This window comes from Canis lupus, chromosome 4, assembly GCF_048164855.1.
Source record: "Canis lupus baileyi chromosome 4, mCanLup2.hap1, whole genome shotgun sequence".
Classification (NCBI taxonomy): Eukaryota; Metazoa; Chordata; class Mammalia; order Carnivora; family Canidae; genus Canis; species Canis lupus.
Window position 1 is genome coordinate 34,728,544 of NC_132841.1, and position 27,884 is coordinate 34,756,427.

The 27,884-nt window shown below is 60.2% G+C and overlaps 1 protein-coding gene across 3 annotated transcripts in view; it reads right to left on the reverse strand.

Moving 5' to 3' along the window:
* Positions 1-27,884, reverse strand: part of GRID1 (glutamate ionotropic receptor delta type subunit 1) — a 638,858-nt gene that overhangs the window by 501,335 nt on the left and 109,639 nt on the right. For all 3 annotated transcript variants that reach the window (XM_072823838.1, XM_072823837.1, XM_072823839.1), the window contains exon 3: positions 5,363-5,647. In XM_072823838.1, coding sequence (XP_072679939.1) covers positions 5,363-5,647 — 285 coding nt within the window. The remainder of the gene's footprint in view (positions 1-5,362; positions 5,648-27,884) is intronic.

Consider the following 27,884-nt stretch of genomic DNA (forward strand, 5'->3'; position numbering starts at 1 on the left):
TAAAGAGGTGCTCAACTTCATCTGCTATCAGGCAAATGTAAATTTAAATCATGGCAAGATACCATTTCACATAAAAATCTTAAACATAAAAAAAATCTTAAATGTGAAAAGACTACCAGGTGTTAGTGAGGCTGGGGAGCTTTGAGAACTCTGGTACATAGCAGGTGGCAGTGCAAACAAGTACACTTGCTCTGGGAAACAATTTGGAATAACCTAATAAAGTGAAACATGCCTAGAACAAATGCTCCAGCAATTCTGCTCCTCAGGATAGACCCTCAAAATACTCTTGCACACATAAGCTGGTGCAGTCACTGTGGAAAGCATTACGGAGGTCCCTCAAAAAGCTAAAAACAGAACTCCCACGGGGCACCTGGGGGGCTCAGTTGGTTCGGCATCTGACTCTTGATCTCAGCTCAGGTCTTGATCCCCAGGGTCATGAGTTCAAGCCCCCCATTGGGCTCCATGTTGGGCATGGAGCCTGCTTTAAAAATATATATATAGAACGGCCCTCGATCCAGTAATCATACTACTGAGTATTTACCCAAAAAATATAAAAACACTAATTCAAAGGGATACATGGTTTATAGCAGCATTATTTACAATAGCCAAATTATGGAAGCAGCCCAAGTGTCCATCAATTGACGAATGGATAAAGAGGATGTGGGGTGTGTGTGTGTCTGTGTGTGTGTGTGTCTATGGAGAGAGAGAGAGGGAAGCATATAACTCAGCCATAGACGATGGCCACTCATGCAGATCCTAACCCATCTCCAGCCTGCAGACTGGCCCAGGGGCAAGAGCAAACCTCTGCACCCTGAACATACAAGGGAGGAAAGAGCCCCAGGGTCCCGACCTCACACCCCAGCCCTGCGCAGCCTTAGCAAACTTCCTCTACCCATTCATTTCTTCACCTATATTGAGTTCCTAGCAACATCATCGTACATGATAGGGACTCAGTGAATACTTGTTGAATGAATGAGTCAATGATTTCTAAGATTCCTTCTTAACTACCGCCCTCATCCCAATGTATTCACTAGGGAGAAATTGTGGCTACAGCTTCTAGCACCACCTCCCCCGACACACAAATGAATATCCCAGAATTTGAAGTGGCACGTCAGAAAGTTCTCTGTTCTGTTCGATCCAAACTTTTGGTATTTTAATGTTACAGATTTTCTTTCCCAAATGTCAGCTTCCCTTCTATTTTCCCTTTCACTGTCACAACAAGCACACAAGTATTTTCGATGGAATCTTACCAAATGGCACATCTTTCATTTTGTAAACTATATACATGCAAACTCCTCTCCCACCCCTCTGCCAAGCTCCATCTTGAGAACCAGGGATTTGGTTTCTTTGACCCTCGACTCCTGACTCCAATTCCCGGCCCTCAAGTTCCACCCAGGACAGGTCATTCTTGGGTTTAGAGGGAGGCTGGGGGGCAAATGAGGAAGAATCAGGGCTCCTTGAGCAGGGGTGGGATTTTCCGTTAACATCCACTGAAGTCCTGAGCATACCAGCCTAGTCCATTCCAAATCACTCTTCCCCACTTCTTGGCTTCAACTCTGCCTGGCTGGAGACAGGAAAAGGAAGCTGGAGCCTAGCAAGCTCCAGATTTCAGAAATAGGACGGTGCCTTGGCTAAGTGCATGGGCATTAAAGTCAAAAAGAACCTCTTTGGGTCTCATGCTCTTTACCTGTAAAACACACTAATAATCTCACCTCAGAGAGTCATTGAAGGGCTTACATGCATATGTGTAATGTACATTTAATATATGTAAAGATACTTGCAGATCAGCATCCAAAAAAAGTCACCATATCCCCAAACCACTTCTGTTTGACTTTGGAAGGAATAAAACAGTCTTTACACTCAATTTGCTTTTTAATTGGGCTCATCTGCAGCTAGTGCTGCAGTGGTGGGGTGGAGGAGGGGCTCCGAGGACTTCTGGAGGCACCACTGGTCTTGGGCATCTCAGCAGTCAGTGTAGGTCCACCCACTGCTTTCAGACAGGCCAATGCCAGCCGTGCTGAGAAAGCACCCACATCCCGCACCCTTGGCACTGGATGAGCTGCATCAAACAGCACATGGGCTTCTACCACCTTGGCTCACCTAACACAAGGCAGGTGGGAAAGCAGGCCAGAGACTAGGCTGTGCATGAGGGGCACAGTCAGGACAAGCAGTGAGAGCTGGAGTGGTCACAGTGGTTAAATCCTGGGGCAGAAACCTGGCTGCAGAGGCTGTCAAATCAAGGGACTGATGTGCGGAGCCCACAAAGGTAGGAGGTCTTGCACAGAATTCAGTGGAAGGGCTTTGAAAGCCTAAAGCCAAGTGGATCAGCACCTAGGATAGCGGCGGCACCCCGGCCAGTATGGCGGTGCTGAGGTGTCCAGGCACCCCCACCACCCCCGTCAGAATCAGCAAACAGCAGGCTGCCGCCAGTCCCTCCTCTGCATCATGGAAATCCCATGGAGCAGTCACGGCATCTTCTGTTGCTGAGCCCACATACAGCCTCAGCATCCTTACCAACAGCACATTTGAGGCTCAACCAGTTGCCTGTCCACAGGAGGAAAGCTACTGGTCTCCCTGTGTCTTTACAGAACCACTGATAAAGGCCAGTCTGGCTGAAAACTAACTTCAAGGGGCGCCTGGGTGGCTCAGTCAGTCAAGTGTCTGTCTTTGGCTCAGGTCACGATCCAGGGTCCTAGGATTGAGCCCAGGGGTTGCTAGGGCTCCCTGCTCAGTGGGGAATCTGCTTCTCCCTCTGCCCCCTCCCCCCTGCTCATGCTCACTCTCTTGTGCTCTCTCTCTCCCAAATAAGTAAATAAAATCTTTAAAAAAAAAAAAAAAGAAAAAAGAAAAAAGAAAAGAAAAGAAAACTAACGTCAACCCCACTAAAGGCACCAAACAGTTCCATGTCAGAAAGGAGGGCACAGGAGATCCCTGGATGGCTCAGTGGTTTAGCGTCTGCCTTCGGCCTAGGGTGTGACCCTGGGGTCCTGGAATCGAGTCCCACAGCGGGCTCTGTATGGAGCCTGCTTCTCCCTCTGCCTGTGTCTCTGCCTCTGTCTCTTTCTGTGTTTCTCATGAATAAATAAATAAAATATTAAAAAAAGAAAATAATAGAAAAGAGGGCACACCTCTTGGTTTGATTGGAGGTTCTGGGTAGGAGAGGCGAGGAGAGGGACAGGGCACTGCATCTTCAGAACATCCTAGCCCACCTCCCCAGCCTCAGGCACCAGACTATCCGGCGCTTTGTCTTTCTTCCCATCCTTCCTTTGTCTTGTGTGAAAATGGTCTGAAAACCTCCTATCTTCATAAATGAGTTGACTCATTCACATAGTGATAATTTCTTGGGGCCTACTCTGTGCCAGACATGGTGCTAAGCAGCAGGGACACAGGAGCAAACAGCTACTGGCTCACTCTCCTGGAGCTGACAGCCTGGTGCGAGAGTCAGTGCGAGAGTCCATGTTCGTCGGCGATTAGCCCTCAGGAGCGCGTCAGGACAAGCTGAGAGCAGGCTGAGAGAAGGAGACGGGTCTGTGAGTGCATGTAACAAGCCAAGGAGCCAGCTCCAGGGAAAGAGAGGAACCTTCAGACATGTAGGAATTGGGGCTCCTCTGCCTGGGGTCTTGATCCTTGAGCTGACTGAGGGGAAGGGCTACAATAATACAAAACCACGTAGTTTGAGCAAGTGCCATCGGGTGTCCTTCATCGGGTGCAAGGACTTCAGGAGCCCAGGCAGGGTGGTTGAGGTTCCTTCCTCCCAGGCCTTGAGGAGAACCAAGGCCTGAAGAGTTTCTATAGACCACAGTGCAAAGGGAGCAAAGATGCCAGAAGAAGGGGGCCAGGGGACCTTGGACCCTGCCCCCACAGCATCCAGCCCGGCGGTGTCCGCACCTCCCCACCGGCCAGCCACATTGCACACTGGATGCCGACATCAGCACGAGGGGTTCTCGGGGAAGGCCAGCCCTTGAGAGATGGCCTGTGGGCTCGTCAGGGCTGTGCCACGACCTCCAACAGCCCCCAGGGCCAGGGGCTAAATACGGGCAGGAGGGAGAGACCAGGTGCTGGACAGCGTCTAGCTCCAGCGCCCGGAGCCTCGGGTCACCCTTGTCCCCATCACCACCTCATCTTCCTTTCAGCACAGTGACTGTTTGTTCTTCCAATTCCTTCTGGAAGACTCCAAACAGCCTATTTGCTCAAGAGCTGAGGACAACATTCCAGTCTTAAGCAGAGTATTTAGGCAAATGCAAACATGTGCTGGTTTCTCTTCTCAGTTACATTCTTGGCAAAGGAATTATTTCGCCAAAAGACAAGGCAGGACTTTTGAGGGTCCACCCACCCTACCCCGGCCCCAGCAGCGGGGCCGCCGACCCTTACCGTCCCCACGTCTTTTAAAGACCTGTGATATGAAGGGTGATGGCTACGAAAAGGTGGCACGGGGATCCCTGCTCTCGTGGCCACATGAGTTTCCCCAAGATAAAACTCGCAGACGTGAAGACACATGCCCAAAGATCTTTAAACTAGAGAAGTATGGAAAAAGCTCGATAGAGTACACCAACGCCAAATCCCGCTCGTGGCATTGTAGGAGTCACAATGCGTTGCCCATGGGGAACCTGGGTGCAGGGCACATGGAGTCTCTCTGCATTAGTTCTCATAATTGCAGAGGAATCTCAGTTACAAAGTTTAAAGTCTTTTTTTAAAAAAACACATAATGTGGAAACCATCTCATTTCAGGCCTAGCACTGGCCTGTCTGGGCAGAGCAGCCATAAGAAAACCTAAAACTATTTCTCCAAAGCCCATTTTGGTGCATTTTTAAGAAACAGATTTTTAATTTTTTTTCATACGGGAGGTCTTCAAAGAAGCCATGTCCAGCCATCCCCCGATGATCCCAGCCCGGCCCTATGACCCTTGGGGTGCCCGTGCCCTGACCTGCGCCCCAGCTTGAGACCCTGACACTGAGGGGAGACCAGGGTGGAGCAAGGGCCAGCTGACTGCCCTGCGTGAGGGCCAGTCTTTAAGAAGGAATCTTCCGGGAGGACCGTGCCGACCTGCTTCTGTCGCTACCTACGTGAGCCCGTCGGGTCCCTGCCAGCAGTTTATTAATATTTTATTGAAAACTCGAAGATGATTCAAACTTCAGCTGTCATGATAAGGTGCTGTTGCTAGGCAACGCCCGTGCCTGTCTGCAGAGCGTCCGTGCAGCTCCTCCCCGCCTCGCGAAGCTCAAGGTCAGGCCCCACCAGCCCGGGACGCAGTCCACGCGGACCACCGCCGCCGCGTGCGCGCTGCCTACCCAGAGGGACTCGGCCACCACAGCGACGCCCGGCTCACGGGCCCCCCGGCGCCCGACACGCCGCCCCAACTCACCGTACTCGCTGTCGTAGAACATGACGAACTTCTGCCAGCGGAGCTCCGTCACCAGCCTGAGCATGACGTCGTTGAGGCGCACGGGCGGTCTGGAGGCCAGCGTGTACGCCTCACCGTCAGGGCTGGGGTTCAGGTGGCAGGCGGTTCGCGGGGACCCTCCCGGGTTGCGCTGGACAAACAGGTGTGGGATGTGCATCGCATCTGTGAGAGACTGCAGGGCGTTGGCCGACGCACAGCCGGTGGATGTGACCAAGGCCAAAATCCCCTGGGTCATGAGGTCACAGGCTGGAAAGAGGGGAGAGAAGAGGGGGAGTCAGCATGGGGGCACAGCTGCGCTCACATCGACCCACACGGCCCACGCCTGGCAGCCGGCGCCCGGGCCCCGAGGAATGCTGCCTCGCTCCGGAGGCGGACCCATCCCGCCAGGCCAGCAGCTCCCGCATGCAGAGGCCCACTGGCGCTTTCAGGGCTCCAGCCGGCTGGGGGTGCTGGCACCCGTTCAGCACGTGGGTCCACGAGGCCGGGGAGGCAGCATCACTTGCTGCAGACTACTCAAGGAGGGGTGGCAGGACAAGGATCCAGCCCCATCTGCTTGAGACGCCCGTCAGAGCTGCTACAGTAGCCACCCTGCCTTCCATCTGGATCTGAGCCCTTTAAAAAGAGCCAAGAACTCGTTTTGTGGATCTCTGTACCCCCTAGGCCATGAATATGCTGTGTGTGTTCTGCGGAGCTGATAGGGCTGAAGGGAACGAATTACATCAGAGAGTCAGGGCGACACTTACCCCAGGGGACTCAGGGTGCAGGCAAAAAAAAAAAGAGAGAGAGAAACCCCAGGTCTTCTGGCCAAGTCCACTTGATTCATATCATAAAATACTGGGCCAAACCCCAGAAGAAGCAGGTGCTTCCAGAAGCCCAGCATTACTCAAAACCCAGCTGGTAATCACAAAGGCAAATACAGGAGGTGGAGGAGGAGCTCAGGGGCACGCCCTGGTCAGCAGTCAGCCCGGATCTGTGAGGGTTGCCCCTTTGGGCCGCCCACTTACGTCCTCTGGGGACATCAGACATCAATTCATAGAAAGATGCACCTCCCGACACCGCAACCCACTGCACCAGTTTCGAAGCAAACATTTATTAATAACGCGTATGCGACGGAGGAATGTGGGAAAGCAGATGCAATTTCAAAACACAGCCCGCGCGTGTCAGCAGGCCATCTGCCGCACACGGCAGACTTTTGAACAACTTTGACAATGCGGTTCTTTCGGTTGAGAGCCTTTGGATTTATGTAACGTCTCAGACAGGGCTAAGGGAAGGAGAGCGGGAGCCGGGGACACCGGCCCAAGGAGAGGGCGGTGGGGGCCTGGGAAGGAGAGCAGGCTTCCCGACACCGACGCTCGGCTGCTCCCTGGGCACGCTCACAAGTGGGCAGGATGATGACCCGGGTGCCCGCGGTTCTCCCTGCTGGGCCCTCGACCCCCATGCACCATGCACGGGAGTGGGCGTGCTGCAGTGAGAGTCCCCAGGCCACCCCAGGAGTCGCGCAGCCACCCAAACGCTCTGACCTCCCATCCAAGCTTCACGCGGCATTCCTCCTAAAGAGATGCAGCTGTGTCGTGCTCCTGCTGTCCTCGGACAGGCACGGGCGTTGCCTAGTCCTTCTGTGGCTCCCGGGGGCCTCGGGACACAGTCAAACCCCCGAGGGCTGTCTTGCGGGCTCCGTGCTCTTCACATGCCCCTGCCCTCATTGTGCTCAGGCCAACAGCCCACCTTTCAGCCCCCGGGACCCACCACGTTTTCTGTTGCCTCTTGAACCTTCGCACTCAGTCCTCAAGACGCAGACTCCACATCCTCAGGCTGGCTAAGGGCCCCCGTCACCCCGCACTTCCCCATCCCAGCACGATGCAGAGGCCACAAACTCAGGGGGCCACAGGTTGTGCCTTCCCCAGACACACGGCACTCAGCAAAGACCGGGGCAAGGCTACAGTGAGCCTTAACATTTTCATCATGGAGCCTCTGCTCCGTAATTCCATCTCGGGCACCTATCCCAATTATGGGAATGGCTTGAGATCCCCAAACATTCAGAGGATACTTATCCAGACTCCCGAAATAGCGTTCACAGTCTAAACGATGCAAATAGGCGAGTGGTTACGAAAACCGCTGTTTGTTGACAGCACGTGAGGCCTTTAAAATTACTTACAAAGACGCTACGATCACATGGGAAAGTGCTTATCCTAAAAAAGTCACGTGAAAATAATACAAAACTGTATGCATTTTATTATGTCAATTAAATACAACACACACGCAAGAAAAGCCGGAAGGAAATACTGCAAAATGCTAAAAAGCGACCGCATTTTACAAGAGGCCTGAACTGAGTTTTCCTTCCTTTCTGTATCTTGCCAAAATTTCAAGTCGTGAACAGATAATTCTTTCAGAAGGGGAAAATAATCTTCCAATAATGGGTAAGTTGTGAAGCTACGTGGGAGGAGGGACGATCCTGTGAGAATCTTCCCTGTGCCAAACCCTGTTGAGTACTTCGTGTATCTTACTCTCACGACACCTGTTGGAGCGGGCGTCACTGGGTCCATTTTCCAGATAACCCAGTCGTGAGACCAAACAACCGATAAGAACGGGGCTGAACGGAGATGCCAGCTACTCTAAAAAACACTGAGAGGCAGCTAAGTGACAACAGCGGGGCACGAAATTATATGCTCACCAGGATTGCAACTAAAAAGCATGCTTATGGAAAAGGCAGGAGAAATCACCGAAAGGCAAGAAAAAAAACCCAAAGTGCTGTGATGCTGAGTGGATTTCTCTTTATTCTCTGGTACATGCTTTCTTCGATGCCAATACCCCGAATTTCTAACTCTGAGAAGTAACCGTACAAAATAACCTGCACATTGCTAGGATGTCAAGCTGCCCACACACACTGCCCTCCGGCTCTCCGTCGCCCACCCTCAAACTCCCTCCTGCGTCATCACCTGACCTCCGACGGCAAACCCTCTGCCCACCCCATATACAAGCGTTCTTTTTTTAAAGATTTTATGTATTTATTCATGAGAGACATAGAGAGAGAGGCAGAGACACAGGCGGAGGAAGGAGCAGGCTCCCTGCAGGGAGCCCGACACGGGACTCGATCCTGGGACCCTGGGGTCACACCCTGGACCGAAAGCAGATGCTCAACCGCTGAGCCACCCAGATGCCCCACATACACAGGTTCTGAAGTCGCTGAACCTCTCTGAGCCTCAGTTTACCCATCAGGGCATGCATCCCGCTGCCCACTGCAGCCTGGCCTCTTCCCTCCTGCAAGCTTCCTACGTAGACTCAGGACCCACCCCCCTCGCGATGTGCAAACCCCTGCCCTGTGGGTTGGGGAAAGCAAAGACCAAGAGGACACCAAGCCCCAACTTTGAGGAGTTTGACTCCACCAAGACAGACCCACGCATCAGCCCATGAGGAGGGAGAGACCAAGCTCCTTGGGCCTGGACAGCAGGGACAGCAGAGCCTCGAGGAACAAGGATTCACACCAGCAGACGAAGGAGAGCAGCGTGAGAGGGGCCAGCGTGACAAAGACCCAGGGCCGGGCAGCAGGAACCCTCTGGGAGGCACTGCCCGGGGGGTCACCCGCCCGGTCCTGCTGGCAGCCAGGGACACCACCTTGTCGGCGGGGCCCAGGCCCACGGGGGCAGGAGCACAGGCCCTAGAGCCTCACCAACCACAGCTCTGGTTCAGGCTCATCTGGCCAGCGGTCTGCAACCACAGGCCTGTCTCCTTCCTGAGCCCTGTGTCCCACGAAGTGAGGCTCTGAATCCTTCCCCGGGAGAGCTCGGGGAGCACCGACCTAGGACACAGCCCTGTGAACCCCGCTGAGCACCCGAAAGCACTTCCATAGGAGCCGGTCTCCTGCCCCGCTCCTCGGGCACCCCCCACCCCCGCCATCCCACGCGAGCCGTGCCCAGGAGCCCAAGACAGCAGAACGGCCTCGCCCCTGGCATGGCAGCCCTCCCCGGGGAGGTGAGCAGCGCGGCCTGCCCAGGACAGCCACCTGCAGCACCACGCGAGCCACTCGGCCGCCGGGCTGGGGGACGGGGCGGGCCGTCGAGGCTAGAAGCTTCTGGCAGGCACTAATGGAGAGGCCTGATGCGAGTCAATTTGCACTCCGCGGTGAATGGCCTGCTAATTGGGGCACAGTTGAAATGATGGGTATTTAGAGGCTCCTAACATAAAAATAATGTGATCAAAATACATCAGATCAAAGCCAATCAGCTATTAGCTTAATGAAGGTTGTGCGCTCATCCCCGGGACAGGACGTTCTACGACTCACACCTGCGCCGCACACGCTCACGCTGAACCCCCGCGCCAGGGCGCCCTGGCCAGAGCCTCAGTCGGGCCCTGCCGCACACACCCGTGCCGAGTGCTGGCCCTTGCTGGGCCTCCGACGCACAGGACGACGGCACCTCCTCCACGGAGCCGGGACCGTGAAAGGTGTCGGGCATGTGGAGCCACCCCACGCAGGGGGGGTGCAGAGGCCACCAGGGTTACTGCCTCTCCTGCTTTGTGGAGACTGCTCTGCAGCTCATGACAAGAGAGCGGCCTCTGCTATCATTCTTTGCCTCCAATACCACGTGGCCATAAAGCAGATCTGGGTCCTGACTGCAACCACGCGGGCTTGATGGCTCGACCCTGGGCGGCTCATCAGCAGGAAACGAGCAGCCCAGGTGGATGCAACCATCAGCTTCGAGCCCCGGCCTGACCGTGGGGGCTGGGAGAGAGGAAGGTGTCTGCAAAGGTCACCGCATGGCCCACTGGCTTCCCGGGACTTGGAGGAAGAGGGCGCTCAGAGCTCAAGCCGGGACCCAAACCAGAGGGCCCACGAGCTCTGCCGGCGGCCCCGGGCAGCCCCACAAATTCCTGCCGCTGTGCCGTGGGGACGCCAGCATCCCGCTGACCCAGGCCTTCCCGGACACGAGCCCCCCAGGGCAGGACGTGCAGGTGTAGGACCATGGGATCTCCACAAGCCTCGTCCCACCTGAGCCTTCTGATCTCCTAGTGAGGAAACTGAAGCACGGAGAGGGCTGGCTGGGCTGGGGCCACACAGCCGCAGGGCGACGACAAAGGGCCCACCAGAGGCAGACCAGCAGGAGCCTCTAGAGCCGGGCCCAGCAGACAGAGCCCGCGGGATCCTGCAGCCCGTGCTGCCCAGAACGTTCCTGGGGAGAAACTCGTAGGGCAGACCCCAGGGAGGGAGCTGGGGGGACAAGGCCTCTCCCTCCCGATAGCAAACCCCTGGCTGGTGCCTGCAGATGACGCTGTTGGTAAGAGAGGCGGCCTCGGGCACTGAGGTCACTCCAGGCACCACCCCTGTTTCATACCCAGGCTTCTCCATCCCCATGGAGGTTCCTGGAAAATTCTCAGACCAAGGTGGGAGGGAGGAGGAAGCAGCCGCCCCAGAAGGCTTGAGCTGGAAGAGACACACAACTCCCGGGGCCACCACCCACCAGCGCTGCTGGCACAGCTACCCCAGCCCCTCCACCGGGGCCCCTGGCACCTCCACGCCTGCTCCTCCCAGAAGACCCGGCGCTCCCGGCACAGGCAGGGTCCACCCGTGGGGGCCCTGCTGTTCTGAGGATCGGATCCCTCCACCCCATGGCCTCCGGGTGGCCCCTTCGAGAACCACCTGTGTTGCGGGTGGCACTGCACCTGGTAGAAGGAGGTGCCCGGCGAGGCCTGGCAAGACTCCGCTTATCTCAGCAGGCAACAGAAGGGGGAGCCAGGCTCTGGGCAGCCGGGGGCTCCACCCTGCCCTCCAGAGGGCACGGGCTCCCGCTCCGAGGGGGTCCCCAGGCCACCCCAGGGGCCCCCGCACCTCTGCCTGCCCCGGAAGTGGGGCTCCCGGGGACAACCCATTATCGGGATCATCGTAACAGCCAGGAGCCCTCCCCTTCCCCGAGCCGCCCTCATTATCCGTGCCCTTCCTTCTCCTCCTTTAAGCTGGCACCGGCTTTATTAATATTTGAATTCTAATGGCTAATACTTTAAATTAAGGTAGCATTTATAAATACTTTATAGTCCATGAATAATTGACCAAATTTAGTATTGTCATAACTCATAGTAAATTATTGATCCACGGAGAATAAATATTTTTTCATGTTTTATTAAGACACGTAAAAGGTAAACAAACCCACGAAATGAGGGGGAAAGGGTGGCGGGTGCTGGAGCCCTGGTCCCAGACCAGCGACCCCGTCTTCCAGACCCTCTGCATGCACGCCACCGCCAGGTCCTCGAGGTTTTCTCCCCAGCTTTCCTCCCCCCGCCGTGGCTTCAGCCACTAGGACGTCCCCACGGGACCCCGTACATCCGACTCCTCCACCTGCCGCCTTCCGTTCCAGGCACCACGGCCGAGTGGCCTTCCTGAAGCCTCAAGCAGCGTGCTTCCCCATGAGGACTGCACCCCACTGCCTTTAAAGTCACCATCACCCCAGCGACACCTTCGAAGCCCTGGGTGGCCCACACCCACCCCTCGGAGCCCCAGCCCAGCTCCCCCGAGCTCCCCCTGCTCTGGCTCCCCACCACCCCGCCCTGCCTGCACCCACTGCCTGGCTCCCCTCGCCCGCAGTTTTGTGGGTCACCGTCACTCCCACCGACAACCTTGCACAACCTCCATCTCCCCGTTACTGTGCCCACCCGCCACCCACCGACGTCTGCGTCCCTGGCCTGTGGGTGCGGCAGCTACGGCCCCGAGGGTCTCCGAGCTGTGAGCGCAGGTGCAGCAGCGTGGGGGGCCTGTCACCGTTGAGGCCTGCCTAGCACCCAGCGCAGCCCAGGGGGCACCGACCCCTCGGCATCATAGGCCCCCCGCCATCCGCACCCCCTCCGTGACCAAACTCCCGAGTCTGCGGAGCCCCCCCCCCGGCCCAGGTCCTCCCTGGGGGCAGCCTCGGTCCACAGCGCGGAGGACAGTTTCCGAGAACTGCCCCACCCTGCCCTGCTAAGGACAGTGGCACCAAGAGGCTCTAGGGCGGGGGGGGGGGGGGAGATAGGGCACAGGGGTGGGGGGGCGTGGACTAGGGTACAGAGGGAGGGTGCCGGCTGGGGGGGGGCATGGGATAGGACGTGGTGGGTGGGTGCGGGCTAGTGTGTGGGGGGGGGCATGGGATAGGGTGCAGGGGGAGGATGCGGGCTGGGGGAGGATATGTGGGATGGGGGGTCCTGCGGGATAGGGTGCCAGAAGGGGGGGGCATGGGATAGGGTGGGCAGGAGGGAGGGAGGGGGCATGGGCTAGGGCGCCGGGGGGCCCTGAGGTCGTCGGCAGGGCCTCAGGCCCCCAGCACCCTGCGCTGGGAGCTCCCACGCCCTCCAGCCTCACGTCAGCCCCCCGGGACCCCCCCAGGAGCAGGGACAAGGGCCCCACTGGTCATGGGACCTCAGCCCAACACAAGCGGGCAGCGGGGGCAAGCAGGAGGCATGGAGCCCAGCGGGAGGGTGGAGGAGAGCCGGCGGTGCCAGGCCGATCTCCGGAGCCTCATCCTCGTGCCAGTTAATGAATCAAACCCGACTCCCCACTCCCACAGACTGGAAACACGGGGAACACTGGGTGGGACCTGCCGGCGTACTTATAGGCCTCCAGCTCCTCGTTCATGGCTCTCACGGCTCTGCCAGTGGGGGCCGGGCTCCGGCCGATGCACACGAGGCCCACGCTGTAGAAGCTAAACCCGGACGGTGACAAGTCCCGGGAGACTCGAACCTCGAAAGCAGCAGAGCACCCAGGGGCCTTCTGCGGCTCTCGCCGCGGCCCCAGCCCAGACGGCTCTTGGCTGCTCGCCCACCTGCCTCTGAAGGGCTCCTGCACCTGCCACACCCGTCAGCCTCCTGGCCTCCCGGCCTCCAGCATTTCTCTCCCCAACCCACCCTGCGGACCAAAGTTCCACAGCTGAGCGTGGCCCCAAAATACGGGCCGTGCTCCCCACCACCTGGGAGTCCAGGTCCAGCCTGTGGGAGCCCCCAGGAACCCCCAACTCCACCCCAGCGTGGCCCCCAGTACTGTGCAGCGTGCTCATGCCACCGTGCCCCCCCAATCTCTAACTTTGCACGTGTCGATTCCTCTTTCTTGAGGCCTTTCCTCCACGCTGTGCCCTTCAAACTCCTCCCCTTCCTCCAAGACTCATCCCAGATGCTTCTTTCCCCATGGAACCTTCCTTGACTTCCCCTCACTTAGGAAGATTAATCATCCCTTTCCCCGGGGGTCGGAAGTACTTTATCCTTTCTATCAAGTATGTATTATTTGACTTCCTGCTTCATTCCTCAGGTCCCAAGAAAAGCTTCCAGGCTTTCTGGAGGCCCGGGCTCAGGGCCCGATATGGAGATGCCCGGAGAACGTTCACGGCAGGAAGGAGCGAGGGAAAGCACAGATGCATGGGGACTGGCTGAAGCAGCTGGAAATGTCCATGCTACCAGGGGAACGAGGCACCCAGAGAATCCGTGGGCGGGATGCACGTCAGGAACCAGGCAACGACAAAGCGTGCCTCGCCCTACAAGCAGTATAGGGAGAATTAGGATCTTGGGCTCTGGGGCCTCCAGACTTGGCTCAGAATCCAGTACCGGCGTGGATGAGCCAGGGGACACTCATTTCCTCTAATTCCGCCCAAGAGGGAGGGACTGCTTAGAGGTGGGAAAAAGGAGAGTGAGAACTGTGAAGAAAGGAACGGTGCCACCCCACAGCCGGCGAGGCAAGGGAGACGGCCAGCCCTGAGGAGCACAGGTTCCACGGGACAACTCAGGCCCGAACCCAGCTGGCAGCCTGGCTCAGAGAAGACAGCAGCAGAGGCCATTTGGGGAGCTCAGTGTCCCGGGGACATGGGGCGTCCCTGCGTGGCCACAGCTGGGCCAGGCATGGATACCCCAAGGTATCCAAGGTGCTTCCAGCTCTAGAGCCAGGGTGAAAAGCAGGGAAGGGCCATGGCAGGGTTGGGCTGGAGCTGAGGACACAACCCCTCTGCCGCTCCGGACCACAGAAGGGAACACGGAGCCCGTCTGCATCTCAGCAGATGCCCTATGGGGCCCGGCCCATCCGCCTAAGACTGAACCCACAGTTCCCCTGGGAAGGGAGCACCGCTCCCCACACCCGACAGGAGCAGGGACCCAGGGTTAGGGTGTTGCCCAAAGTCACAGAGGAGCTGGGGTTCACACCCTGGGCTGCCTCTGACCCCCAAGTTAAACGCGGGGGCCCAGGAGACAGGCAGGGCCCTCAGCAAGTCCCTTCAGCTGGCTGAGCTGCAGCCCCCACCTGCAGGGCCCTCAGGAGGATGGAATGAGCCAGATGCCAAGGCTGGACATAGGCCAACAGGCCGGACCCCAGGGCCTGACCTCGGCCCTCCCCACACCCCCCAGCTGCCAAGGCCGGTTCCGTGGTGCCTCTCCCCTCCCCACACCTGCATTTGTCTTCCCAAAGCAGAGGCCATCCCGTCGCCAGGGCTGCCTGGCCTGAGTGCTCCTGGCAGGCCCAGCACAGGCCTCTTGGAGGAGAACCGAGGCTCGCTGAGGCTGCGGGACCTCCCTTCCCATCTCCACCTATGGCTGACTTTTTGAGCTCTCTCTGCCTCTGTCTCTCTCTCCGTTTTTGCTTCTCACTTTCTGAGTGTTGGTCCTCTCTCAGAGTGCACGCTTGTGCATGCATCTCTCCCCCACCAGCCTATGCCCTCCACTCCCAATAGGACTGACTGGCCCAGAGGGGCAGAGCTCCACGTCCAGGCCTTGACTCCCAATCTCCTCCCTGGCTTTGGAAGCTGACCCACGGATGCCCGCCGGCTAGGCCCTCAGCTCCCCGTGCCCTCCAACCACCAGGATCAGCGTAGCAGAAGGAAGCATCACCTCTCAGCCAGCGCCCCTTCCAGGACGCCTGCGGGGGAGCCACAGAAATGTCCCCATCCTGCCAAGCTCCAGCACGGAGCTCCAGCTCCGAGACCTTGCACTCACCCTGCAGCCTGGCCTCCCAGCGGGCTTCCAAGAGGCCACCTCCGGGCTCTGAGGCCTGAAGCAGGGGTCCCGGAGGCTCTGCCGTGTCAGGCCCATGTCTCTGTCACGTGCATTCTCCTGCTAGACACTCAGCCTTGCAGCCCAGTTCACGTGCCTCTCCCTCTCGGGAGGACTTCTCCACCCAGGGCCCCGGGGCCCGCGTGTCCCTCCCCTCATCGTCACACTCCCTGCGTGGAGCAGTCCGAGCAGGCTGCTGTCTCACACGTGCCGGCCCCGACCCACAGCTGACTGCGAACGGAGCAGCAGGGGGAAGCGGCCCCACAAATTCCTGACCTGCATCTTACAGATGAACTTCATTCCATTCAGCCCATTTCCCATTTCTCGGCCCGGAGGCGGCAATCGCAAAGCCCAAGCCCTATCCTGTCCCTTGGCGTCCAGGAGCCCTGGCCCGTCTCCTTTCAGAACATCCACATATTTAGGTTTTAAAGTAGGAGGACAAAGGAGGAATGGGTCACAGCACCCGCGTTACACTCAAGACATGAAAATAAAGCCACTGGCACAAAATACATCTTGAATCAATTCTACGATGCTAATTCCTGCCCCTTGGGAAGTGTCTGCTCACTCATTCATCATCCATTCACTTATCAGGTGCTCAGCACCCTCCCGCCCAGCACACGCTGGTGCAGAGGACATGCAATGACAGAGGGGAAGGCTGCCGCCCAGCCCCCCGGGGGCTGAAACCCAAGGAAACGCAGCGCCCTTGCCTGTTCAGAGAGCTGCACCCGCTGCCCCCTGGGAAGATGGCACATTCCAGAGCTCCACTGCCTAGACCCAATCCCTGCTCTCTGCCTTCGGCTGTGAGCGGCTCTGGGCAAGTCGCCCCCTCTCCTTGTCCCACCACAGAAACGGCCTCACGGTCCTTTCAAATCAAATCAGTGCATCCAACCAGCAGAAGCAAAGGAGCACACGAAACCCACAGTGCCTATGACTCACAGGATAGGAACCAGACTCAGGTGAGTCAGAACCCAGAAAGCACCCCAGCCCCCACCGGTAAACACGACCGGCTGGGCATCTGCACAGGAGGGAGCTAGGACCAGAGAAGAAAGCAGCCCAGCCAGGTGCAAAATGGGCTGAGGGCGAGTGCCTGAGAGGCCACCGTGGGCCCACCTGCATGTCCCCCCTGCAGGGGTCCAGGGGCGGGTCTGCTGGCCCGAGGCGAGGGCAGCTCCCCCGAGCATCTACCTGCCGAGGCCTGCAGCTGCCTCTCTCACCTCCCCCAAGGCCCTGCGCGGCTCTGGGTTGTTCCCTCATTACCACCCCAGCAGCCACCACAATACCAGCCTGCAAAACTCAAGAGTCGGAGCCACTCTTACAGGATGCGTCCGGAGGAGGCAGTGGGCTCTGCTCCCAGCAGCCACCACCTGACGGCCTCTCAGGAAGGACTGGTGGGGGCGCTGGCTCGGCCCCCGCCGGCAGCCTTCCCAGCTGGACCACCCTGCATGCCAAGGGAACAGAGGCAAAGCCTCAGGACGCAGGCCACGGCCCACGCCACCCTGGCCACTGAGGACGGGCCTGCTGAGCCCAGCCGGGAGATGTGCGAGCCAGAGCCCAGCTAGCCCAGGGACATTAGCCATCGGCTCCCAGGTGCTTCGGAGCAGACGGGGAGAGACATCAGAAATCTCCTGCAGCCAGCAGGGATGAGAGGGGATCCTTGCCAGTGATAATGAAAAATTTCACAGTAGCAGATGCTTGGAGAAAATTGAAAAACAATACCACAAAATTCACAAATCAGAAACTTCAGAGAACCCTGATCAGCAGGGCTGCTTTCCCCTTGGCACCTCTCCAGCCCTGAGAAAACCAACTGGGAACCAGGTCTCCCTACTAGGCAGTCAAACTGCCTCCCAGAACCCACACAAACCCCTCCAAGCACCCACTCTGCACCCAGCCAGGGCCCAGGCCGGGAACGCAGAGAGGATGCGGATCGGGCCCCAGGTCCTAGGAGCACCACCTGGAGAGGGAACTGGATCACGGGCCGGGAGTCCAGGGAGGGATATCAGGCAGGAGGGGTGCGGGTGTGTCGTCACACGGCCCCGGGTGGCAAGGGGGCTTCACAGGGCACAGAACAGCCGAGGCTGGGACAGAGCGCAGATACCAGGGGGACCAAGAGAGAAGAACGAGGCTAGCGGCATGGCGGGAGCCAAGACGTGCACACAATGGCACCTGTGGATCCGCCAGGAGGGAGCCGCTCCTGCTGGGGCAGATACACGAGGGAGGAGTGCAGGGCAGAGGTCTTGTCCGCTCAGCTGAGGGGCTCTGTTTCCATCCCATGAGGAAGCCTTGGGGAGCCCCTGAGCACAGGTGAGGCTCCGCCTATGCCCTGGCAGGACCAGGGCCAAGGAGGGCAGGGGCAGGAGACAGTGAGGACAGTCAGGGCCACGGCAGATGTGAGCAAGCAGGCGGGCAACCCAGAGGCCCGAGCCCCCCACTGCAGAGCCAGCAGGATAGCGGTGAAACACCTGTCACCTGGTGGCACATCTCCCCTTACAGGCCATCGCCTGGCATGTCCCACGGCCCTAGAAGGGTATCACCGTCCCCCCCGCACACAGAGGGGACAGCTGGGGCTTGGCGACGTGAGGTCTCTCGCCAGGTATGACCCGCCCCCCAGCTAGTATGAGACCAAGAACCCAGGCCTCCCAAGAGCCACAGGCTACCCACCCCAAGCCTGGGCTGAGGACCCAAGGGGCAGGGCAGGATGGGAGCTGGTGCCTTCCAGCCCTGCAGGGAGTGAGGCCAGCCCTTCAGCTGCAGTCAGCACCTGTAATGCCCCCTGAGGCTCCTGCCCCTGGGAAGGGACAGAGAAGGAGTTGGGAAAGGCAAGGTGGGCCCGTCCGCCACCTCTGCCCCTAATGGAAACCCATGGGGGCCCATGCGAACCCAAGGGACAGACACTGGCTGGCCTGGCAGCCAGTAGGAGAGTGCCGCAGCACAAGAGAGCTGGCCTTGCCACACGGTGTGCAGGAGGTCAAGGGAGAGCCACGTGTAGGCTCATCACTCCCAGTGACCACGTCTGATGGGGACACACAGGTAGAGCTGCGTCACAGGCCCTCCAAGTCAGAGTGGGCGCAGCGGGCCACAAGCCTTCCCTTGGGGCCCAGCCCGAGGGGAGCAGGAGGTGGCAGTGCCAGGGGCACACGTGCAGGACAGCATCTCGCTGGGGGGGGGGGGCACATGTGAGGCTGTGTATGGGGCAAGCTCAGGGGTCCCCGGGTGTGCTCCCGCGGGCCGGAAACGAGCCTGGGACACGTGTCCCCACGCTGCAGGCCTGCTTCTGGGGGGCGCTGCGGCTCATCAGGCCCAGGTGGGAGGCTCTGACACAACCGAGCAGTGCCCTCCATCCCCAGGCAGCCCGACACAACATGATGCTCATGGTGCCATGCACTCCCTCGGGGCCTTTTCTTGCTACGAACCAGGCTCCACCCAGATGGCTAGGCCTAGAAGGCTCCACAGGCTGACGGGAAGCCCAGCTCCAGCCCTGGCCTGGCCAGGGAAGACAGTGTCCCTGTCCTCTGCCCAGACACCTTTGCTGGAGAGAGACAGGGAGACACAGAGGGTGGGAGGACGCAGCCACCCCCACACCAGAGAGGAATGGGGCTCTGCAGGGTCCAGCTTGGTCCCTGCAAATCCCTACCCAGCAAACACACCTGCACCCACATGGCCCCACATGCACCAGAGGCTGCTCTGTACCAAGGAGCTCTCATGTGATGCAGGCAGCCCCACACCCCAGACAGCTGAGCCTCCCCAGGGTTTGGCAAGGATGATTCCAGGTGGATGTGGAGATACCTGAATGCCATGACCTGCCCTGGAAGGGCAGTCCAGCTAGGCCCTTTGGGCAAGTGCCCACACAAGTGGGCAGACCCCCAGCCAGGCCTGAGTCTGCTCTCCAAGATGTGAGGTGGCATGGGAGCAAGTGACAACCACATGCTGTGCCTCATCACAGAGGTATGGAGATACTGTGTGCAAAACAGACCAAGGGAAAGACCTAACTTACTGAGCAAACTACTCTGCTCATGGCAGCATCCTTCACTGATCTCATTTGTTTTGCCTGATAATTCTGAGGTAAGGATGATTGTCAACATTTTTCCAATGAGGACACTGAGGCTCAGACAGCCAAGTCGCCTGCCCAAGGTCACCAGCAAAAGACAATGGAGCCTAAGTTCAAACTCAAGTTAGGTCTGACACTGCTGATCCTGCTATTCCCATTCTCCCAAGTGGTACAGGTGAAGACCAAGAGCCAACACATGAAGACCAAGAGCCAGCAGGTGAAGACCAAAAGCCAACACCTAAAGAGCAAGGACCAGCAGGTGAAGACTAAGGGCCAGCAAGTAAAGACCAAGAGCCAACATGTGAAGAAGAAGGACCAGCAGGTGAAGACCAAGGATCAGCAGGTGAAGCCCAAGGGCCAACACATGAAGACCAAGGACCAGCAGGTGAAGACCGAGGACCAGAAGGCAAAGACCAAGGATTAGCAGGTGAAGCCCAAGGGCCAACACGTGAAGATCAAGAGCCAACACGTGAAGACCAAGGGCCACAGGTGAAGACCAACAGCCAGCAAGTGAAGACCAAGGGCCAACACGTGAAGACCAAGAGCCAACACGTGAAGACCAAGGGCTGGCAAGACTGATATTCAAAGTCACCTACAAAAATGAAAGAAGAAAAACCTTCCTGTTCTCATCCCAGGCACAGGTCTCCACTAACTGGGCTCCATCTTCCCCACTTCCCACCTCCTACTGAATCCCCAGAATTCCCACCCTCTTAAGCCCCCCCAACACTCCCAACATAGACAAACAAATCTACTTCCTGCATCTATTTAAACCAGCTGAGGGAGACTAAGCATCAGCACCTATCTGGGCAGAGCCTTACTAAAGAGGAACACCACTCCCCACCCCAGCAGCCCACACTCTCACACCATTATCAGGAAGATGATCCCTAAACCTCAGAGCCTAGAAATGCGCAGACACCAAGGAGTGTGGGCACTGGGTGCTGCAGCTATCGAGGCCACGGTTGGATCCATGGCCACCCTGCCCTCCCAGCATGGCAGCTTCTGCTCTGACACGGCCACACAGAGGCTGGCCGTGACACACAAATAGGTCAGACACAGTCCATTCCTCCCAAAGATCCCACCTCCATGCTGCACCTGACCCCCCCATACATCCACCATGCCCCAGGGGCCCTGACCTCACCTGGGGAGACAACCAGCAGACTTCCACTATGCACCCACTCGACACAGCCGTCCAGAGCACTAGCCATTGTCACACCAACACCCCAGCTCCCCGTTGTCATCCCCCAAAGCTCTGCTCAAGCACACCCTCCGTGAAGTCTCCTGGGACCCTCACACCTTCCCCCACACACATGTAGTTCAGCTCAGCCCAGCACCTGTCACTCTGAATGATCGCCCTCTGTCTCCGCCACCAAACTGTCCAGGCCACTGCAGGATCCCCGGGGTGCAGGCGCCCGGGGAACATTACGGGAGGGGTGAATGAAACTGCTGAGTCAGATCAAGCGGAGGTGCTGAGGGCTAGTTACACACCCGTGATCAATTCTGCAGAGCAGCGGTGTGAGGCGGTGGGGAGGCGGGCAGTGCCACTTCCCCGTCCCTCCTGCAGCGCCAGCGGGTGAGCAGGCCGTGCCCAGCGGCCTGGCCAAGGCCCCAGGTAAGCCGCACGTCCAAGCTCCAAGCTCCACTCGCGCCTGCATCTCTGCGGCCGAGGCAGCAGCCAGGGAGGCCGCCCAGAGCAAGCACAACACCTGTTAGCCCGAAATGGTGGACCTGTTGCATGGTTCTAGAAGGAGGTAACCCCGAGGAGGGGCCACGCGAGGCTGAGCAGATTCATATCAGAAGAGGACGGCATTACCCCTCAGCAGTTTGCACCCTTCTTCGAAGCACACGCGTGTGCAGGGGAGCAGGGCTGAGCACGGGCGGTGGCCCGGAGCCCGCAGGCCCTGCAGGGGCCCGAGGAGGCCCTGTCCTGGCACGCAAGGCCACGCCTGCCCTGAAGCGAGGACACCGAGGTCGAGGCGCCCTCAGTCGTCAGGAGACACAGAATAACGTGCTAGGAATCCGTTTTCGTGGCATGGCCGTCCCACAGCTCTGAGCAACAGGCCCGCTTGTAAAATTCAAAACCGGCCCCGACCCGAGGTGGTTGGACGTGAAGTATCCACGGACTGTGAACATTCCTGACACACAGGTAAGCCTTCAGCAAGCGAACCTGCGTGGGGTGCCCCGAGCACGGACCACGGCGACCTCGGGGCCACGCATGAGCCAGGGTCAGGCTGGGCATGCTTGTGGGGTCATGGCCCTGCTGCAGACCGGGGGGCCACTGGGCTGGGGACACATGGACGGGGGGGGTGCCGCCGGGCTGGGGGGCACACGGACAGGGGGGTCGCCGGGCTGGGGGGGGCACACAGACCAGGGGGGCCGCCGGGCTGGGAGGGCACATGGACCGGGCAGTGGTGCCAGGATTGGGGGGGTACATGGAGAAGCCTGGAGAACAGGGACAGGGGATCACAGATGTCACCCCAAGGCATCCCAGACACTCCCAGGGCTGGACACCTGGAGGGGTCACTCTGCTCCTCCTGGCCACCTCACACACCCACACAGTACACCTCATGCCACATACACCCACACGCACACACTCACCTGCCAAACTCGAGCCAGAGCTCCCGGAGCGCCCCCAGCACGCCCTCCCCGCTCTAGCCCCAACATCCAGGCCCCCCCACCAGAAGCAGCTGGGGAGCAGCGTGAGCAGAGACCGAGCCGACCTCGCCTGTCCACAGTGCCCTGGTGCAGGCAGCCAGCGCCCTGCTTAGGAAAAGAGCACCTGATGTCACGGAGAGAGACCAGCTCGGAGAACCAGAGAACCTTGCCCTCTCCCTGGTTTACCCGCCCCCTCCCCTCCCCTCCCCTCCTCTCCCCTCTCCAGCTCCCCCCTCCCCACCTGGCCCGTGGCTGCAGGGCCCTCTGCTTGGCCTCTCCTGGTTCTCCTGGGGCAACGGCCAACGGCCCCAACACTCACGGAACTGCCAGGGGAACGCGGGCACCTCCCGGACAGGCCTCCCCGGCGGCCACAGGGTTGCCTCAGCGGGTCCTCCTCCCGGGGGGGGGGGGGGGGGGGGACAGGAATGACAGGCACCCTGAACCCAGGGGGAGGCATGGTCACGGAAGGGACATCACAGGCCAGTGGCCCCATCCACACGGGGGCCCTTCTGGGGCAGAGGGCGGGCCTGGCACCGACACCCGCAGCGCAGCTAGATGGCAGCCGGGCACAGCCTGACCGGGGGAGGGACAGGGCCTGGCACCGGGGGGAGCGGGACTCTAAGCAAGGCTCACGGCCCTTCCGTCTTCCTGCCCCTCTGGCTCCCTCCTCCCTGAGCGGGCTCCCTAAAACCCCTGCTTCGGGTCTCAAGGGCTCCTACCCAGCCCTCCGCCGCTGTCCCCAGAGCCTGCCCCCCCATGCTGCGCCACATGGGGGACTCCCTCCTCCGCGCCCTGACCCGCGTCCTGCCCACGGAGTCCCTGCTCGGTCCCAGGACGCTGCTCAGGGCAGCTCCTCCCTCACAGGGCCTCGGGGCACTGCCGCCACCACTAGACTGTGAGCCCCCAGGCGGCCCAGGAATTGGCAAACCGGTGAACACAGAGGCGGGGGGGTGGCTGGACCGGAGGGTGGACAGGTGGACGGGCAGTCGGGCGGGTAATAGGGAAGGGCACTGCAGACGAGCAGGGGACGTGTGACCTTGCTCCGGCCTTGGCCCCCCACCCCACCATAGAGCACAAAGGCACTTAGAAGGATTAAGCCTCCTTGATACAATTGCAGTGGCTGCAAATAGCTCGTGGCCTGCAGACGCCGCCTCCCAGCAATCAGCCTCAATCAACGCCCACCTGTCCCCCGCCGCCAGCTAATGCCGCCTGACACCCCGCCAGGAACCGTAAGGCAGCCAGGTGTCGGCCCCATTGGAGGTCGCAGGGGCTGGAGCGCCTCCAGCCGAGGCCCGAGAAGTCACCCCCCTGGGTCCCCGACGCAGGAGCTGCAGAGCTTAGAGACCTCAGGAGACCCTACCCGTCCCCCAGGGGCCTAGGCACCTTGGGAAACAAGCACCTGGCCCCATGCCCCGGCCCCTGTCCTCTCAATTCCCGACACCGTCCAAGGCTCTAAAGAGCCGGGACCCCCAGGAGGGCTTCCAGGGGCGTCAGGTGTTGGAATACGGAGCCTCTTCAAAGCCAGAAAGTAACAACGGCATCTCGGTAAGGATGCGAGGGAGTGAGGCAGAGGACGGCCTGCCCACGGGTGCCGTGGGAGGGCGGGCGGTGGGGACGTGACCCGCACCGCCGTGGGGAGGGGCTGCCGTGGTTGGGTGGGGGGGCCCTCGGCACCTCCCACGGGCAGAGCATACAACCCCGGAGGGGGCCCGTGGATCTCCCGTGGGCCATCCACACCTGTCCCAGCCCCCGGCCACCCGGGCTCTCCAGCCGTACGCCCTCCCTGCCTCCCATGCTGACCCCGTCACTCAGCAGCAGCAGGCCAGGCCCCCCTCCCTGGGCAGAAGGGCAGCCCCCAAAACACCAGGGAGCGTGCAGGGTTCTGAGTCGGGAGGGGAGTCAGGCTGCCACGTTCACGAGCAGTGCGATCCTGGGCAAGACACGCGACCTCTGTGCCCAGCGTCCCCAGCAGCGAACGGGCTGAGTACAGTCCCCGACCTGCAACGACGGACTGAACCTTTCCCTAATTCCACGCTGATGAGAAAGGACAGGCGTTCGATAGCAACCCTACCCTGAACCGTGGGCTCTGCCCAGGCCAGCAGCATGTGGCTGGACAGCCCTCCCGGCGCAGGCCTGGGCTCCAGGTCAGCCCCGTGCTCGCGGGGTCCGCGCCCACACACCGAGACCACTCGGGTCCTCTTCCCGCCACCCTTCAGTCACTTGCAGGAGACCCTCAGCGCTTCTCATAAACAGGCTCTGAGCGGCTCGGGGGCGGCTCAGTGGGTCCAGCGAGCTCCGACTCTGGGTTCAGCTCAGGTCAGGACCTCAGGACGGGGGATGGAGCGCAGCAAGGGTGTGCTGGAGGGTCTCTTCCGCTCCCTCTGCCCCCACCTGCGCCCATGCTCCTGTGCGCGTGCTTGCTCGCTCGAACTCTCTCTAATAAAAAACCTCTAAAAACGCACTGGGCTTCAGGTCAGACGACGTGGGCCCACTGCAGCCTCATGTAAGTGCTCGTGCACATTTAGGGCCGGCTGGGCCGAGCTGTGGTGCTCCGAGGTCAGTGTGCTAAGTGCAGTCGGCTCACAGTGGGTTTGTCGAGGCACGACGTGCTGTAGCCGGGGGTCTGTAGGACCAAGCGCTAGGCACAGAGCTGGGCCCTCAGACACACCCCCCACACGCACACACACACCTCAGCTACAACCCGCATAGGGCAGGGGCACCTCCAGGAGCAGGTGCTCCACCCCCCATCCCCTGGAAGCCCAAGCCCCGAGCAGGTGCATTAGACCTGGTGCCGCGGGAGCCACAACCATGCAAACGTCTCAGGCCTCTGCCCGGTGCTGCTTCGGGTCGTGGGGGCCCCGGGGAGAGCCCCAGTCGTCCTCAGGCCCCGCCCATTGCCCAGCCTCTGTATCTCCAGGAAGGCTGCCTGGGCCAGTGCTGGCCCAGGCCCCTGCCTCCCTCTCACCTCCCACCCCCCAGCCCCCTAGCCCCCCAGCTCCCTGCAGCCCCCCAGTGCCCTCCGGCCCCCCTTTCTGCCCCCTGGCCCCCGGCCCCCATGCCCTGCAGCCCCCAGGGCCCCCAGGCCTCCGTCCCAGCTCCAGCCGTGTCCTCTGCATGCACACTGCCCCACGCTCAGGGCACCCTCCCAACATCTGACCACCCTGGACTCCCCATCGCAGGCCCCGTGGCTGTTTGTCAACTGAAAAAGTGTCTGTCGGTAAGTTATGGAGCTACACTGTCCGGGCATCCTGAGCTCCCGGGGCCCGGGTGATGGAAGACACTCCCTGTCTCTGCCTCAGCCGTCCTCCCGACCTCCCATCCTCCCCGTCTGCCCATCCTGCCCGTCTGCCTGTCCTCTCCAACCTCCCATCCTCCTCATCCTCCCCCTCCTCCACATCCTCCTGTCCTCTTCATCCTCCCCGTCCTCCTCATCCTCCCATCCCCTCCGTCCACCCATCCTCTCCATCCTCCCGACCTCCCCCTCCTCCCATCCTCTTTGTCCTCCCATCCTCTCTGTCCCGTCCACACCCCCACCCTTCGCACAGCCCAATGTGTCTGGGAAGCCGGCTGCAGACTCTGCCCACCCTGGCCCTAGAGTTCCTGCCCCTCCCGGAGCCTCTGCCCACCTCAGCAGCCCTGCGGGACATTGAGGGCGACCACGTCCGTCTCACAGACGCTCGGCCACACCACAGACACTGCAAGGGCAGCAGACAGAGCTCCTGCAGCCGCTCCCATCCATTCTGGGGGTCACCCTCCTTGCCAGCCCAGAGCACGCACACAGGCCCCCATCTGTGCCCTGAACCCCCTTACCTTCCCAGAGTGTGATTCTGCGCGACCCGTGACCTCAGGCTGCAGAACTCTGCCCCGGACACTGTAAACTCCTACTCATGCCTCAGGAACGTGCTCAGCTGCCGCCTCCTCCAGGAAGCCTTCCCTGGTTTCTCCTGGGTCCCCCTCTGCATCCCAGAACTGCCTCCCTGCCCTGGTCTAGGAGCTCCTGTAGGCACAGGGCCACATCCAAGCCATGGCTTCCTCTTCTGCACGGGGCTGGCAGGAAGGAGCCTTGGCAGGTGGCTCCTTCCACAGACGGGCTCTGGACTGATGCACACTCACCCTGCCCACCTGCGGACAGGGATGGGCCCCAGGCAGCCCTGCATCTGCCCACACTGCCCCCCAGGCTCCCCGAGACCTTCCTGAGGACCCAGCCTGTCAGCTCCGGCTCTCCCAAGGTGTCCAAGCAGAACCCTGGCTCGAGCAAACCTGGAGACCCGGGGCGTGGCCAGGGACAGAGGAAACGCCGCCTCCCTGGCCTGGCTTCCAGGAGGGGCCGGGGAGACAGTTTTGCAAAGCGCAGGAGTCTATGATCAGTCCAAAATTCCCAGCGGCAACAGTGGGTGAGCGGAAGCTCCACAGTTTGCCTAAGGATCTGGCGAGAGTATGGCCCGGGGGGGTGGCAAGGGTCTGGGGCCGGCTCCCGACCTCCGCGTGCTCAGGGCGCAGCCCCTCTGCTGGGAATTGAGGACAGTCGTCTGCACCCAGGTCGGGGGGTGCAGCCCTGGTGACCCCTGAACCACAGCCCCCCCCAAGCCTGCGTCAGTCCCACCCCGTGCACCCCTGAGCCTCAGCAGGCATGGCTCCCACTACCCGCCCGGGACCCACCTGGGCCTGTATCACCCGCAGGGTCCAAGCTGCGCCCCCCAGAAGCTGGCTTTCGGGGTCTCTCTGTTCTCCATCCTCCCGCCTGGCAAGTGGCAGGAATGACCCTTCCAACCCTCCCAACAGCATATTCGCGGGGTGCCCAGGAGGCTCCGTCAGTTAAGCATCCGACTCTTGGTCTCGGCTCAGGTCGTGGTTTCGGGGTCCCAGGACCCAGCCCCGCACTGGGCGCTGTGAGGCATCTGCTTGGGGCTCTCTCCCTCTGCCCACCGCGCTCTCTCCCACCCCCTCCTCCTCTCAAATAATTTAAAAAAAAAAAAAAAAACAAGGATATTTGCTCCCACGGGAGGTGGCAGATGGGGAGCGCTGCTGTAAAGCCCCCCCGGGGTCACCAGCTGCCCGTGCTGACCCAGCACCCTGTTCTGTGTGGTCCATTTACTCCACAGCAAGACCGCCAGCGTGACCTGCACTGCCCGTCTGCATCCCCATGGGAGCAGGCGCTCCAGGGCCTCTGGGACCACGACTCCACAGCCCCCCTGCGCCTGCACTGGCGGCTCCTCTCCCTCCGGGAATCGGGGTGCCCTGCTCTCACTGCACCTGGAGGGCGGTGGGGGGGGGAGGAAAGCAAGGAGGAGGTCGTGGGGGCCCCAAATCCTCAGTCTCCTGCAGAATGCCAGGTCCGGCGGGCCACGGGGTAACAGAGGAGCCATCCCACTGGGGCCACGCAAAGGCGGAAGCTGCCCTGCAGATCCCATAAAGCTGCTCCTTTAGGAACGGGCACAGTGAGGATCGTCCAGCTGGCGGCGGCCGGCGTCTCTCGGAGCCTCGGTCTTGCATCCCCGTGATGGGGACAGAGCTCAGCGATGCTTTGCGAGCCCGGAGGGCGCACAGTGCCCGGCAAGGTCAAGGTGGGGCTTGCTCTGCGTCCTGCCCAGCCCACGGCCACCGCCACCAGTGGCCACAGCAGGCTGGAGAGGCCTTGGTGAAGGGAAGGAGGAGCGCCCACTTGGCTTCTTCTCAAAGAATAAAGAGTGCTCGGCGGGGCTCGGAGTGAGGCTTCTCGCAGGGTGCTAACCATTTGTATCTTCTCACCATCCATCTTCCTCATGGTCTCCTTTGCAGGGAGGGGAAGTCTATAAATATTTT